Source organism: Leucopleurus acutus (assembly GCF_964270905.1).
Source record: "Leucopleurus acutus genome assembly, chromosome: 13".
Lineage (NCBI taxonomy): Eukaryota > Metazoa > Chordata > Mammalia > Artiodactyla > Delphinidae > Leucopleurus > Leucopleurus acutus.
In genome coordinates this window covers 68,004,235-68,017,546 of record NC_139155.1, presented here as the reverse complement: position 1 = coordinate 68,017,546, position 13,312 = coordinate 68,004,235, and the positions used below count along the sequence as shown (strand labels likewise).

Here is a 13,312-nt window from a genome sequence, read left to right as displayed (position 1 = left end):
TCCTCTCATCCTACCGAGTTTTCTATCGCTCCATCCCGAAGGCATCCTGCCCCTATTCCCATCAGGTCTCCTTGCCCTCCCCCCATTTCAGGCTCCTTCTTTAATTCCGAACATAGTAGCAGGGTCTCCCGACACGCACCAGGGGGCTCCCCTTCGGTCCACTCCGGGAGTCCTCTACCGCCTGACTCTGCTTCGGGGGTGCTTCTCTGACGCTGCGTCGTCGATTCCCCTCCACTCCTTGGTTTCCCTGCCCCGCCCCTCTCACTGCGGCGGAGCCAGCCGGCCCCGGGCCGCTGGGGGAGGAGGCGGAGAGGGCGGGGCCCTCCTCCCCTGCTCACCCCCCCAGCAACTGCTGAGGGGCTGGACCCCGCCGGGCTGCTATAAAAGGGCCGGCCGGCCGGGTGCTACCGCAGTGCCGCCCGCCCCGTCCCGGCCTCGGGTTCCCACTCCGCCGGCAGCCGCACCTGCTCCGGCCAAGATGAGCTTCAGCGGCGCTGAGGCGCTGCTGGGCGCCTTCGCGCCGCTCCACGGAGGCGGCAGTCTGCACTACGGGCTGACTCGCAAGGGCGGCGCGCGCTCTGCAGCCGGCTCCTCCAGCGGCTTCCACTCATGGGCGCGGACGTCCGTGAGCTCCGTGTCGGCCTCGCCGAGCCGCTTCCGCGGCGCGGGAGCCGCCTCCAGCACCGACTCGCTAGACACGCTGAGCAACGGACCGGAGGGCTGCGTGGTGGCGGCGGCGGCGGCGCGCAGCGAGAAGGAACAGCTGCAGGCGCTGAACGACCGCTTCGCGGGCTACATCGACAAGGTGCGGCAGCTCGAGGCACATAACCGCAGCCTGGAGGGAGAGGCGGCGGCGCTGCGGCAGCAGCAGGCGGGCCGCGCCGCCATGGGCGAGCTATACGAGCGCGAGGTGCGCGAGATGCGCGGCGCTGTGCTGCGCTTGGGCGCGGCCCGCGGCCAGCTGCGCCTGGAGCAAGAGCACCTGCTGGAGGACATCGCGCACGTGCGCCAGCGCCTAGACGACGAGGCCCGGCAGCGCGAGGAGGCTGAGGCGGCGGCGCGCGCACTTGCGCGCTTTGCGCAGGAGGCCGAAGCGGCGCGCGTCGAGCTGCAGAAGAAGGCTCAGGCCCTGCAGGAAGAGTGCGGCTACCTGCGGCGTCACCACCAGCAGGAGGTGGGCGAGTTGCTCGGCCAGATCCAGGGCAGCAGCGCCGCGCAGACTCAGGCGCAGGCCGAGGCGCGCGACGCCCTCAAGTGCGACGTGACGTCGGCACTGCGCGAGATCCGCGCGCAGCTGGAAGGCCACGCAGTGCAGAGCACGCTACAGTCCGAGGAGTGGTTCCGAGGTTCGCAGGCGAGCGGGGACAGGGAGGATGGGGCGCCCTCTGTTGGTCGGTCAGTGAGGGGAAGGGTGGCGTGACTTAGGGTGCTGGTGGACTCTGCATAGAGGTGGCTGGACTGGATGGTGCGCTGCTCAGCTTCCTCCTGCAGAGTGCATGCCCCTTAGTTAAAAAACAGTTTTACTCTGGGTCTCTTGTGGAACACCCCCCCTTCCCCCCAACTCTAGGTTCTCCTTTGGCCTTCTCCAGGGTCCTTATATCTGTCCTTCAACTCTGGGTCCTCTCTGCTCCTTCTCCCGAGTTTTGGTAACCCCACTATGAGGCCCCTCTTCATCAGGTTCCCTCTACTGCTCCAGAGCGGTGCCGGCTTCTAGTCGCTGGGGCGCTCTTTGCCCTTCAAAGTAACATGGCTTCCCTGTCCAATGCTGCCTGCTCCCTTTCTTGCACACTGCAGGGAACCCTATTCTGACACCTATCGGGCTCGTCCCCACTACAGTTGGGGAGGGTGGGTCATTCTCACATTCTTTCTCCCCAGGGGGACCACCATTACAACCAATTGGTGCCTGAAGCTGAAGTGGCTTGTGGGCCCTTTAATGTCGTTGCTCCCCTTCAGAAAAGCCGGGAGCCTCCCAAACCCATCTCCCTCCCCCAACTCCGTGCCACCCCGAGTCAGCTAGGTTGCAGCTGCAGCAGCTTTGAAGCTGTGCGCAGCACCTGCAGGGTGACTTTGACCAACACTTGCCCTCTCTGGTTTTCATTTCTTTTGGGGTTGAAAGAGGGGTCGACTAACTGGGCTTCTTACCCTGGGGAGCTCCATGAGCCTTCCTGAAACTGTCTGTAAAACTTCTGCATTGTTCTTGGGAGAGGGTACAGAGGCTTCAGTGATTTTCAGACAGGTCTGTGATCCACAGTGCGTAAGAATCCTCACCCACTTGGATGGTTTCTAAGTCTTTGCCAGTACTAGCAGAGAAAAACCAGAAAAGCTGGGATTTTGATGCATTGCTTTTCCAGTTCCTTCCTCTCCTCTGCAGTGGCAGAACCATCCCCTCCCCCATCTCTGCAGCAAGGCTCCTCCCAAAGCAAACCTCTCTGCTCTCTTGGGCGTTGCCCTTCATCCATCTCAGGACTTCTGGACCACCCAGCTGGCATCCCTTCTTCCTCCCCCACTCCCAAGACTCAGGTCCTGAATGTCATTATCTCAGGATTCAGGATGTCCACATTCAGGAGGTTCAGACTAGCCTCCAGACCCCCACTGGTCCCTGAAAAGTCTTCTGGGAACCTGCAGCCCATTGCTCACAGGGGCCAGGGTGTGGCTGCCATTGGCGCAGGGGCTCCTGTGCTAGAGAATGCGCAACAAGGGGGAGGAAGGGACAGAGGAGCTGGCACGCAGGCCCCAGGCTCTGCAGTGACCTTGGTCTCTGCAAAGCAGAAACCTGCAAGGAAGGGGCTATGGCTACATGGTGGCTCACAGCGCCCTCATGCCTCTAAAGGTCACAGACTCATTAACTTGTTCAACCACAAGCTCAGAGTTAAGCCCCATGGGTCAGGTTTCACATATGACCCTCAGCACTGCCAGCCTTTGCTGGGGAGCTGAACCAGGAGGACCAGAAATGTGGGCTTCTTTTGCCCTGCAGAGTTTCCAGATCCTGAGTTTGGGGAGACAGTGTGATCTTTGGAGCCAGATAGACACTAGATCTGAATCCCAGCTCTGCTGCTCAAACTGGCCTACCGGCCTTGGGCAGTGGTCATTTGCCTATCACAAAGGATACGGTGAGTTAAGCATCCAAGATGGCACCGGCACTCAGTAGGTCCTCAACCCACGTGTGTCACCTTCCAGATCTGGGCAGTAGAATCCAAATCCAGTTGTGTCTAACCCTGTGCCCTACTCCCTTCTCTCCCAGTGAGACTGGACCGACTGTCAGAGGCAGCCAAGGTGAACACAGATGCCATGCGCTTGGCACAGGAGGAGATAACTGAGTACCGGCGGCAGCTGCAGGCCAGGACCACAGAGCTGGAGGCGCTCAAAAGCACCAAGGACTCACTGGAGAGGCAGCGCTCTGAGCTGGAGGACCGTCATCAGGCTGACATCGCATCCTACCAGGTGGGCAGGGGTGGGGCAGAGAGCCAGACTGTCTCACCTGGTTGGGTGATCCTGGACAAGTCATTGCCCCTCTTTGAGTGGGGTCATCGTAGTTAAGACCATGGGCCTTGGAGTCAGACATACCAGGGGTACCAGTATGTCTTTCTAGCCGTATGACTCCAGGAAAGTGTCTGCCTCTGACTCTGAATTCCCTCAATGCAATGGGGAAAAAAAAAAGCCTCCTTTGCAGAGCTATGAAGCTTAAAGAGAGAGACGAACTTTTCATGTGAGAAGTGAGTGTGCTCAGCAGGGTCTTGGTCATAGTGGGCATTCAGTAAACAATAACCAGTGTCTATGAGTGAGGGTAGCCTGGGGAAGGCCTTGGCAGATACCTCCCGTTAAAGACAACCGCCAAAAGAAAATATCGCTTTTGAAGAGCTTATTATGCGAGTAATATATGGTGATTGTAGAAAAAGGAGGCAATAAAAATCAGCCATACTGATTCACTCCAAGCAGTGGCTAAGTGGCCTTGGGGTCAGGGGAGAAGCTTCAGCTCGTATTGAGTGTGCTTCTGTGTATTGTCTCGGTCAACAGATGCCTCCCAAGCCTGTACTGTGTGGCAGGCACTTTGGAGCACTGGGGAAACGATAGGGAGCCAAAGCAGACAAGGCCGTGTTCTCACTGAGCCCTTTCTGAGCTTAAGATCTGTAAAAATTCACCCATCATCCCGCTGACCTGTGATGACCATCGTTGGTGTCTGGTGTGTTTCGTTCCAGACCACTCCCCAGGCTGAGGTTATACACACAGCAGGAGTTTTGTGCCAGGTGGCTTTCACGTCCATGAATGAGATCCATAGCTTTCACCGGGTGGGGGTTGGCCCCAGCACGCCTGGCTGAACAGGACTACGTTGGGTTTGCGTAGCCCGCCCCAGCTCCTCCGGTGCTGAGGGCCAGAATGCTGACTGGCGCGTGACATGTATGTGACTTCTCCTCCCCAGGAAGCCATCCAGCAGCTGGATGCTGAGCTCAGGAACACCAAGTGGGAGATGGCAGCCCAGCTCCGAGAGTACCAGGACCTGCTCAATGTCAAGATGGCTCTGGATATTGAGATTGCTGCTTACAGGTGAGGGGCCAGGGGGCCTTTGGGTGGTGCTTCTTAGAAGGAGAAGCCTTGGATTTTAAGCCCCACAGTGAGGTAGCCTGCCAGTCTTAGAGACAAAAAAAAAAATTTTTTTTTTCGTATTGCGGTGAAATGTATATAACAGAAAATTTACCATTTAACCATTTTTAAGTATACAGTTCAGGGGCATTAAAAATATTTACATTATTGTGCAATCATCACCATCATCTATGTCCAGACCGTTTTTCATCTTCCCAAACTGAAATTCAGTGCTCATTAAACAGTAACTCTCCACTCCCTTCCCTGCCCTCCCCCCAGCCCTGGCAACCACCATTCTACCTTTTGAGAGACAAATATATTGAGAGTGACTTAGTTTCATTCTGACAGTGATTCAGAGGGTTAAAGCTCCTCACCCTCTTCCCAAATCCAGCCAGCTAGAAGTTGGCTTGGAGGGAAAGGAGGTACTTCAGTTGTCAAGGGCCTTCACAACTCTACCTCTTAGAGATTCCTAGCTCTCTGAGCAGTTGTTTCCTGGGGAAATAAAATAGGGGTGATAATAACAGTACCCACGTCCTGGTATTGTTGGGAGGAGGTGCTAATCCTGTTCCTGAGCTAATCCAGATAACACAGGTACCACTGGGCTGCCACAGAGAAAGCCCTCAGTAAAAAGTAGCCATGAGAAAGCCAAGAGACCTCCCAGCTTAGCAGTTTCCTGCTAAGGAACAGAGCTGACCTCGTGAAGACCTGTCCCAGTTGTTGGCTAATGACCCTTCACTTCCCACGTCTTGGCTCTAATCTGTAGTCTTGCTACTCAAAGTGTTGTCCATGGAGTAGCACAATCAACATTATCTGAAAGCTGGTTAGAAAGGCACCCCAGACCTGCTGAATCAAAATCTGCATTTTAATCAGATCCCTGGGTGATTTGCATGCCGTTAAATTTGCAAAGCACTGGTCTGTATGGGTAACCCCTACACTTACTCTGAGGTAGGTATTGCCAGGTTTTTTTAATTTATTATTTCACTGAAACAACCCTCTGAGGTTAGGACTCTTAATGACCCTGTTTTTACCAATGAGGAGACTGAGGATGAAAGAGTTTGAGTGGCTTAGCTAAAGTCACACATCTAGTGAGTAGGAAAGAGTGGAAACTGCCCCCACCATGTTCCTAAAACCCAAAGGATGAGACTATAAGGTAACAGGAGACCCTTGAAATTCAAATGGGAACATTCTAAGACCTCTTAAACCCAGGTTTATACATGTGGAATTCCTTGCTCATATTCCCACCTTTCTCTTGAATAACATTTTAGTTGAGGGACAATAAGTATAAATGTTGTTAATATAGGTGTTTTCTCTTGAGGGCCATTTTTTCAGGAGAAAAAGTTTTATAAGTTGCAACCTTAGCTGCATTAAACAAGAGCAGTGCCATTGGGGTGTGGATTCTGGGTGGTCCCTGGGATGATCTGCTAAGTGACCTTCTCCAGTCTCAAAGTGCCCACCATTCACACCCCTTCCTCCATCAAAGTGCATATCACTGGATGCGGTGGACCTTCAGAGTAGCTCAGGAAGCCCCCTAACTTATTGATCGGCTCTGAGTTAATAGTAACGTGTTCCATTATCCATTCTGCAGAAAACTCCTGGAGGGTGAAGAGTGTCGGATTGGCTTTGGCCCGAGTCCTTTCTCCCTTCTAGAAGGACTCCCCAAAATCCCTGCCATATCCACTCATATAAAAGTCAAAAGCGAAGAGAAGATCAAGGTGGTAGAAAAGTCAGAGAAGGAAACTGTGATTGTGCAGGAACAGACAGAGGAGGTCCAGCTGACTGAGGAAGTGACTGAAGAAGAAGAGAAAGAGGCCAAAGAGGAGGAGGAAGGGCGAGAAGAAGCAGCAAAATCTCCCCCAGCAGAAGAGGCCGCATCTCCAGAGAAAGAGGAGGCCAAGTCCCCAGTGAAGGAAGAAGGCAAGTCCCCAGAAAAGGCTGAGTCCCCTATGAAAGAAGAAGCAAAATCGCCAGCTGAGGCCAAGTCTCCTGAGAAGGCCAAGTCCCCAGAAGGAGTGAAGTCTCCAGAGAAGGCCAAGTCCCCAGAGAAGGAAGAGGCCAAATCCCCAGAGAAGGCCAAATCCCCAGTGAAGGAAGAGGCCAAGTCCCCAGAGAAGGCCAAGTCCCCTGTGAAGGAAGAGGCCAAGTCCCCAGAGAAGGCCAAGTCCCCAGAAGGAGTGAAGTCTCCAGAGAAGGCCAAGTCCCCAGAGAAGGAAGAGGCCAAGTCCCCAGAGAAGGCCAAGTCCCCTGTGAAGGAAGAGGCCAAGTCCCCAGAGAAGGCCAAGTCCCCAGAAGGAGTGAAGTCTCCAGAGAAGGCCAAGTCCCCAGAGAAGGAAGAGGCCAAGTCCCCAGAGAAGGCCAAGTCCCCTGTGAAGGAAGAGGCCAAGTCCCCAGAGAAGGCCAAGTCCCCAGAGAAGGAAGAGGCCAAGTCCCCAGAGAAGGCCAAGTCCCCTGTGAAGGAAGAGGCCAAGTCCCCAGAGAAGGCCAAGTCCCCAGTGGAGGTGAAGTCCCCAGAGAAGGCCAAGTCCCCAGTGAAGGAAGAGGCCAAGTCCCCAGAGAAGGCCAAGTCCCCAGTGAAGGAAGAGGCCAAGTCCCCAGAGAAGGCCAAGTCCCCTGTGAAGGAAGAGGCCAAGTCCCCAGAGAAGGCCAAGTCCCCAGTGAAGGAAGAGGCCAAGTCCCCAGAGAAGGCCAAGTCCCCAGTGAAGGAAGAGGCCAAGTCCCCAGAGAAGGCCAAGTCCCCGGTGAAGGAAGAAGCAAAGTCCCCGGAGAAGGCCAAAAGCCCTGTCAAGGAGGAGGCCAAATCCCCAGAGAAGGTCAAGTCTCCTGTGAAGGAGGTCCCAAAGAAGGAGGAGGCAAAGTCCCCCATGAAGGAGGAAGAGAAAGCCCAGGAGGTGAAAGCCAAAGAGCCCCCAAAGAAGACAGAGGAAGAGAAAGCTCCAGCCGCACTGAAAACTGAGGAGAAGAAGGACAGCAAGAAAGATGAGGTGCCCAAGAAGGAGGCTCCAAAGCCCGAGGTCCAGGAGAAGAAGGACACTGCTGTGGAAAAGCCCAAAGAACCCAAAGCTGAAGCCAAGAAGGAAGAGGCTGAAGATAAGAAAAAAGCAACCACCCCAGAGAAGGAGGCTGCTGCCAAGGGGAAGGAAGAAGCCAAACCCAAAGAGAAGACTGAGGTGGCCAAGAAGGAACCAGATGATGCCAAGGCCAAAGAACCCAGCAAAGCAGCAGAGAAAGAGCCGGAAAAGCCAAAGAAGGAAGAGACGCCAGCGGCACCTGAGAAAAAAGACGCCAAGGAGGGAAAGGCCACAGAGGCCAAGAAGCCTGAGGAGAAACCCAAAGCAGAGGCCCAAGCCAAGGAGCCCAGCAAGGAGGCCTCCACACCAGGCAAAGCCAAGGCAGAAAAGGCTGAGAAATCCTCTAGCACAGACCAGAAAGACAGCAGGCCTCCAGAGAAGGCCACAGAAGACAAGGCCACCAAGGGAGAGAAGTAAGGCAGGGAGAGAGGAACATCCAGAGCAGCCAAAGAAACTCAGGAGGGTCTGGGAGCTCAAGGGTCGGTGTAACCAATTTTCATTTTTTCTCCCTTTTCTTTAAGAAGAAACTCTGCTTAGACTATGGGCCCTCCTTCACCAAACAGGAATTTCTTTTAGCAATGTGTTAGCAAGAGAGGGTCCTTCCAAACCCCGGCCCCACGCCCCAAACCCTCCCTAGGCGATGGACAATTATGTTAATGATAGCTTATGTAGCCGAATGTGATATATGCAGAATGCCACATGTAAACACTTGACTATAAAAACTGCCCCCTCCTCTCCAAATAAGTGCATTTATTTCCTGTATGTGCAACTGACAGATGACCGCAATAATGAATGAGCAGTTAGAAACACATTATGCTTGAGATGTCTTAACCTATTCCTGAATGCCTTCTGTTTTCCAAAGGAGTGGTCGAGCCCTTGCCCAAAGCTCTCTGTCCTGGAAGAGCTGGAGCAGGTGGGGCTGGGCGCTGGCCACTGAACCATGCCAGGGCGCACTTTTCCACTGGAGTCCACTTTCAATTGCTTCTGTGCAATAAAACCAAGTGCTTATAAAATGAAAATGCTGCTGTTGTTATTTATTCTTTTCCCGTGGGCAGGCTGGGGGATGGGCGAGGGAGGTCTTGATCTCACTCTTAAGAATGCACAGGACTGAATGGGAATCAGAGGTCTTGTGCGGGTCTGGGACCGGTCACAAGGCCTCTCTTGGGCTATTTCCCGGGCACAAACCATGTGCCAGGCCATGTGCTCGGTGCTTTATCTTTAAAATCCTGTAGACAGGTGGCCTGGTGTGTGGTTTCTCAGTGAGGTCCGTGGACCACCTACATGAGCATCATCTGGGAGCCTTATGCATAGGCACACTCCTTGATTCCACCCTACCCCACCGAATCAGAATCCGAGGCGTAGGCCTGGGACAGTGAATGCTTCACCAAGTTCCACTTGATTCTAATGCACGCTGCAGCCTGGGAACAGGTGAGGTCCTGAGGACACTGAGCCATCTATTTAAGAGTTCTGCATGTGTCCTTTTTTGTAAGGAGGGACGAGCTTTCTGAATAGGGGCCATATGTAGCTAATTCACCTGTAGTGAAGACTATAGTCACCACTATTGGGAACAATTTGTCAACAGTCACGTAACTGGACTCCAACATGCTTCTCCAGACACAAGTTTGAAAGCTGTGGTGCTGTTGTGGATTTATGTGGGGTCTTCACTGTAAAATTTTGACCTCATGACTTACTTGTAATGACTAGAATATGGCAAAGCGATGGGATGCCATTTCTGAGAGTAGACGACAAAAAGATTCTGGCTTCTGTTTTGCTTATTCTCTCTTGCTCATTCTACTTGCTCATTCCAATGCAAGAAGGAGAAGCCTACATGGCCAGGAACTGAAAGAGGCCCCTGGCCAACAGCCGGTGAGGAACTGCGGTCCTCAGTACAACAAGAAACCAAATCCTGCCAACAACCGCACTGTTGAGCATAAATGCAGATTCTCCCGTGCTGAGCCTTCAGCCCCAGACAACACACTGGCTGCAGCCTTCTGAGAGACCTTAAGGAAGAAGCACCCAGCTAAACGGCACCTGGATGATAGATGTTTGTTGTTTTAAGCCACTAAGTTTTGGGGTAATATGTTACATAGAAATAGATGACTGGACTTCCCTGGTGGCACAGTGGTTAAGAATCCGCCTGCCAATGCAGGGGACACGGGTTCGAGTCCTGATCCAGGAAGATCCCACATGCCACGGAGCAACTAAGCCCGTGTGCCACAACTACTGAGCCTGTGCTCTAGAGCCTGTGAACCGCAACTACTGAGCCCGTGTGCTGCAACTACTGAAGCCCACGTGCCTAGAGCCTGTGCTCCGCAACAAGAGAGGCCACCACAATGAGAAGCCCGTGCACTGCGAGAAAGACTAGCCCCCACTCGCCACAACTAGAAAAGCCCGCTTGCAGCAACGAAGACCCAGCGCAGCCAAAAAATAAAAATAAAATAAAATAGTTAACTAATACAGCTTCTCTCTCTGGAAGGCCTTCTTTTCATGGAGATCCTAAGTAGCTATGGGCTTGCACCCTTCCAGGTACAAATCAGGGAGAGAGAGATTGTGTCCCCACCAGTTCAACCAAAGTCTGAGAACTGAGTCTCATTACATGGTCAGGTTATGTGCCCATCCTGAAATTAATGGAACATACTAATTGGACCTGCTGGGTCACATGTCAAACTCTAGATCCGGGGTGGAGGCAGCCATCTGAATTATATAAACTGGACCTGACATTTCAGAACCCAGGGATAGAGAGGATTCTAAAATCTTCTAGAGAGAGAGAGAGAGAGGAGGAAAAAAAAAAAAAAGCATCAAGAACAAGAATGGTCCCAAACTTCTCAATGATGGGAAATGCCTAGAAGTCTATACTGATAAATCAAGTGTGAGGATAGATAAAGGGCAATTTAAAGCATACAAGGTCCCCAAAAGTTACTTCCCATAAACCCTTTCTCTGAAATCACTAGGGGGACATGCTCCGACAACAGGAGACTATAAACCAAGAAACAGAAAATCTAAGAATACAGAAAACAGAGACTATAACAAAGAAGAGACAAGAAGGGAATCCCCAGGATGACGACAGAGGAGAGTTGATGGACAAGAGCTGTGCAGCCCTATCTAGACTAGAGTGGGTCTGGGGAGAGAAGGGGGGCTTCCAAGAAAAAAATTAAACTGATAAATTATTTGACATGATCCACCATGTATAAAATTGAATTGAAAGCCCTTTACTGAACTATTGGAGAGTGTGGGAAAATTTAGTCAATTTCAAAGAAAACAAAGTAACTCCAAGACAAATAAAAAAATTACGTATAAGAGGAAGTGTAATTATGACACATTAGTCAAATCAACAGGTAACAATATTTACATAAAAATAACAAAAGCAATGAATATGGATTATACCAAAAAGCAAGATAAAAAATGGGAAAGGGAAAATGGAGTGTGTAATGGACAAAAATACTCATCTCTTATACTCCTCTGGAGAAAATGCTTAATATTGATAAATGAAAAGAAAGACTGAGAAACTATCACAGACTAGAGGAGACTAAGATGACATAATGACACAGGGCAATGTGGAACCCTGGACTGGATCCTGCAACATTCGTGGAAAACACGGTGACCTCCAAATAAAGTTTGTAATTCAGTTAATAGTAATGTACCAACATTAATTTTAATTTTAGTTTTGACAAATGTACCATGATCATGTAAGATGTCAACATGAGATGGAGCTGGGTGAGAACATTCAGGAGCTCTCTATGCTGTCTTTGCAACTTTTCAGTAAATTTAAAATTACTTCAAAATAAGAAGTTTAAGAAAAAAGTTTAAGATATATCAATAAATTGTATATGATTAAAAACATGGAGGTAAATACCAAAACCTAAGAGCTATGGTTGAAAATAAGAATAGGGACTTCCTTGGCAGCCCAGTGGTTAAGACTTCGACTTCCAATGCAGGGGGTGTGGGTTCGATCCCTGGTCAGGGAGCTAAGATCCCACATGTCTCCCCGCCAATAAACCGAAACATAAAACAGAAGCAATATTGCAACAAATTCAATAAAGACTTAAAAAAAAAGAAAGAAAATAAGAATAGATGGGGGTTGGGAAGAGAAGGCAAAGGCCCCTGTATATTACTATAAGTAAATCATAACCAGTCAAAGCAAATAGGGACCCAAATAGCATCTAGTCCAATCCCATTATACAGATGAGGAAATTGAGGCCAGAGAGACAGGAGCCTGCCTAAGGCCCAACAGCCAGTTGGTAGCAGAGCTACATTTTCCTATTTGTTCTATAGAGAAAACATGAATTACATGGATATTAATTTTTTTAAGAATCTGATTTTTTAATAAACTATCCTCAGTGACCCTTACTTAGAAAATCTACATTTTCTTAGTTTTGAAACCACAGGGAAGACATGAAAGGTATTAGAGCTACAAGGGCTCTCTCTCATGAATCATTGTCTCAGCTGATGTCCACAGAAGAAAAGATGGGACTTGTCCAGACTAGAATCCATGGTCGCCACTTACTGAGCATCCCCAAGGACTGGGCCCTGGACTATACACTTTATGTCCACAGTCTAAAGCAGCCAGCCCAATGAAGTGAGCACTGCATTTCTCAGTTGAGGAAACTGAGGCTCAGAGAAGCGGACCTTGCCCAAAGTCCAGAGCCAGGAAGAGGTGGAGCGTGGATTTAAATTCAGGCCTGCCTGACCACAGAACCCAGGCTCGTCCTTACTCTGCCATCCTGCCTCCATCCTCTCCAGGGACATATTACATGGCCACCCCTAAACCAGATGCTGAAGGTATTTAGAATGCCAAAAGCCCCAGCCCTCCTTGATGATATCATTCTCATGGTGGCCCTAAGTGGAACAGGCAGGGCAGAAGGATCTGACCAGGATGCCCCTCCTTTTTTGCCCTAACTGGACGTGTACCCAATGCTGTAGGCAGGATTCGCTGGCCAGATACCAGCCAGACTGACTTTAACCATCTGCCAAACAAAATCATCCTCCCTCTGGGAGGATAACAAACCTTAGGAAAAACCAATAGAGTCAATTTGCTATGGAATTGCTTGTCAGATGTTAGAGGCCTGGGGGACAGAGACGAAATGTGGAAGGAGCTGACTGCTTTAGGATGTGCCCTTCCTGCTGGTTAGCTGTTGGCTCTGCAGATACAGCTGAGCTGATGAAAACCATCCTTCATTTTTTTCCCAGGGGGATTGTTTCAGAATGAAGAGGTTAGGTTCTGTCTATAATAATGAACAACTACATCTCGGTGGCTTAACGCAAAGAAAGCATCTTTCTCACTTATGCTATACACTCTGGGTAGGTCAGCAGGGGTCTCTGTTCATAATGGTCATTCAAAGGCCAAGCTAATAGGGGATCCATCTAGACCCAGGCTTCCAAGTTCACTAAGGCAGGGGCGAGAGGATGTGGCACACCAGGCACAGGATCTTAAAACTTCTACCTAGAAGTGATACAGGTCTCTTCTGACAACATTTCATCAGCCAAAGCAATCCACACAGTTATATCTAACATCAGAGGGGATGGGCAGAGCAGTCCTACCAAGTGCCTGGAGGGAGGAGAGTAGGGACTCTTTTAGGGGGAATCAAACAGAATCAAACTAGTTTAAGCAAAATACTTGCTACTGATAATAATGATTGATATAACATATTAGCTTACATAACCAAGGAGTT

The 13,312-nt window shown here is 50.8% G+C and overlaps 1 protein-coding gene across 1 annotated transcript; it reads left to right on the top strand.

Annotated features, from left to right (window-relative positions):
- Positions 1-478: 478 nt before the first annotated feature.
- On the top strand, positions 479-8,060 carry NEFH (neurofilament heavy chain; the record flags this gene model as incomplete). Its single annotated transcript, XM_082852641.1, has 4 exons — positions 479-1,346; positions 3,242-3,441; positions 4,418-4,542; positions 6,164-8,060. The coding sequence occupies 4 exons, from the start codon at positions 479-481 to the stop codon at positions 8,058-8,060; spliced, it is 3,090 nt and encodes a 1,029-aa protein (XP_082708767.1).
- Between the last annotated feature and the right edge of the window lie 5,252 nt (positions 8,061-13,312).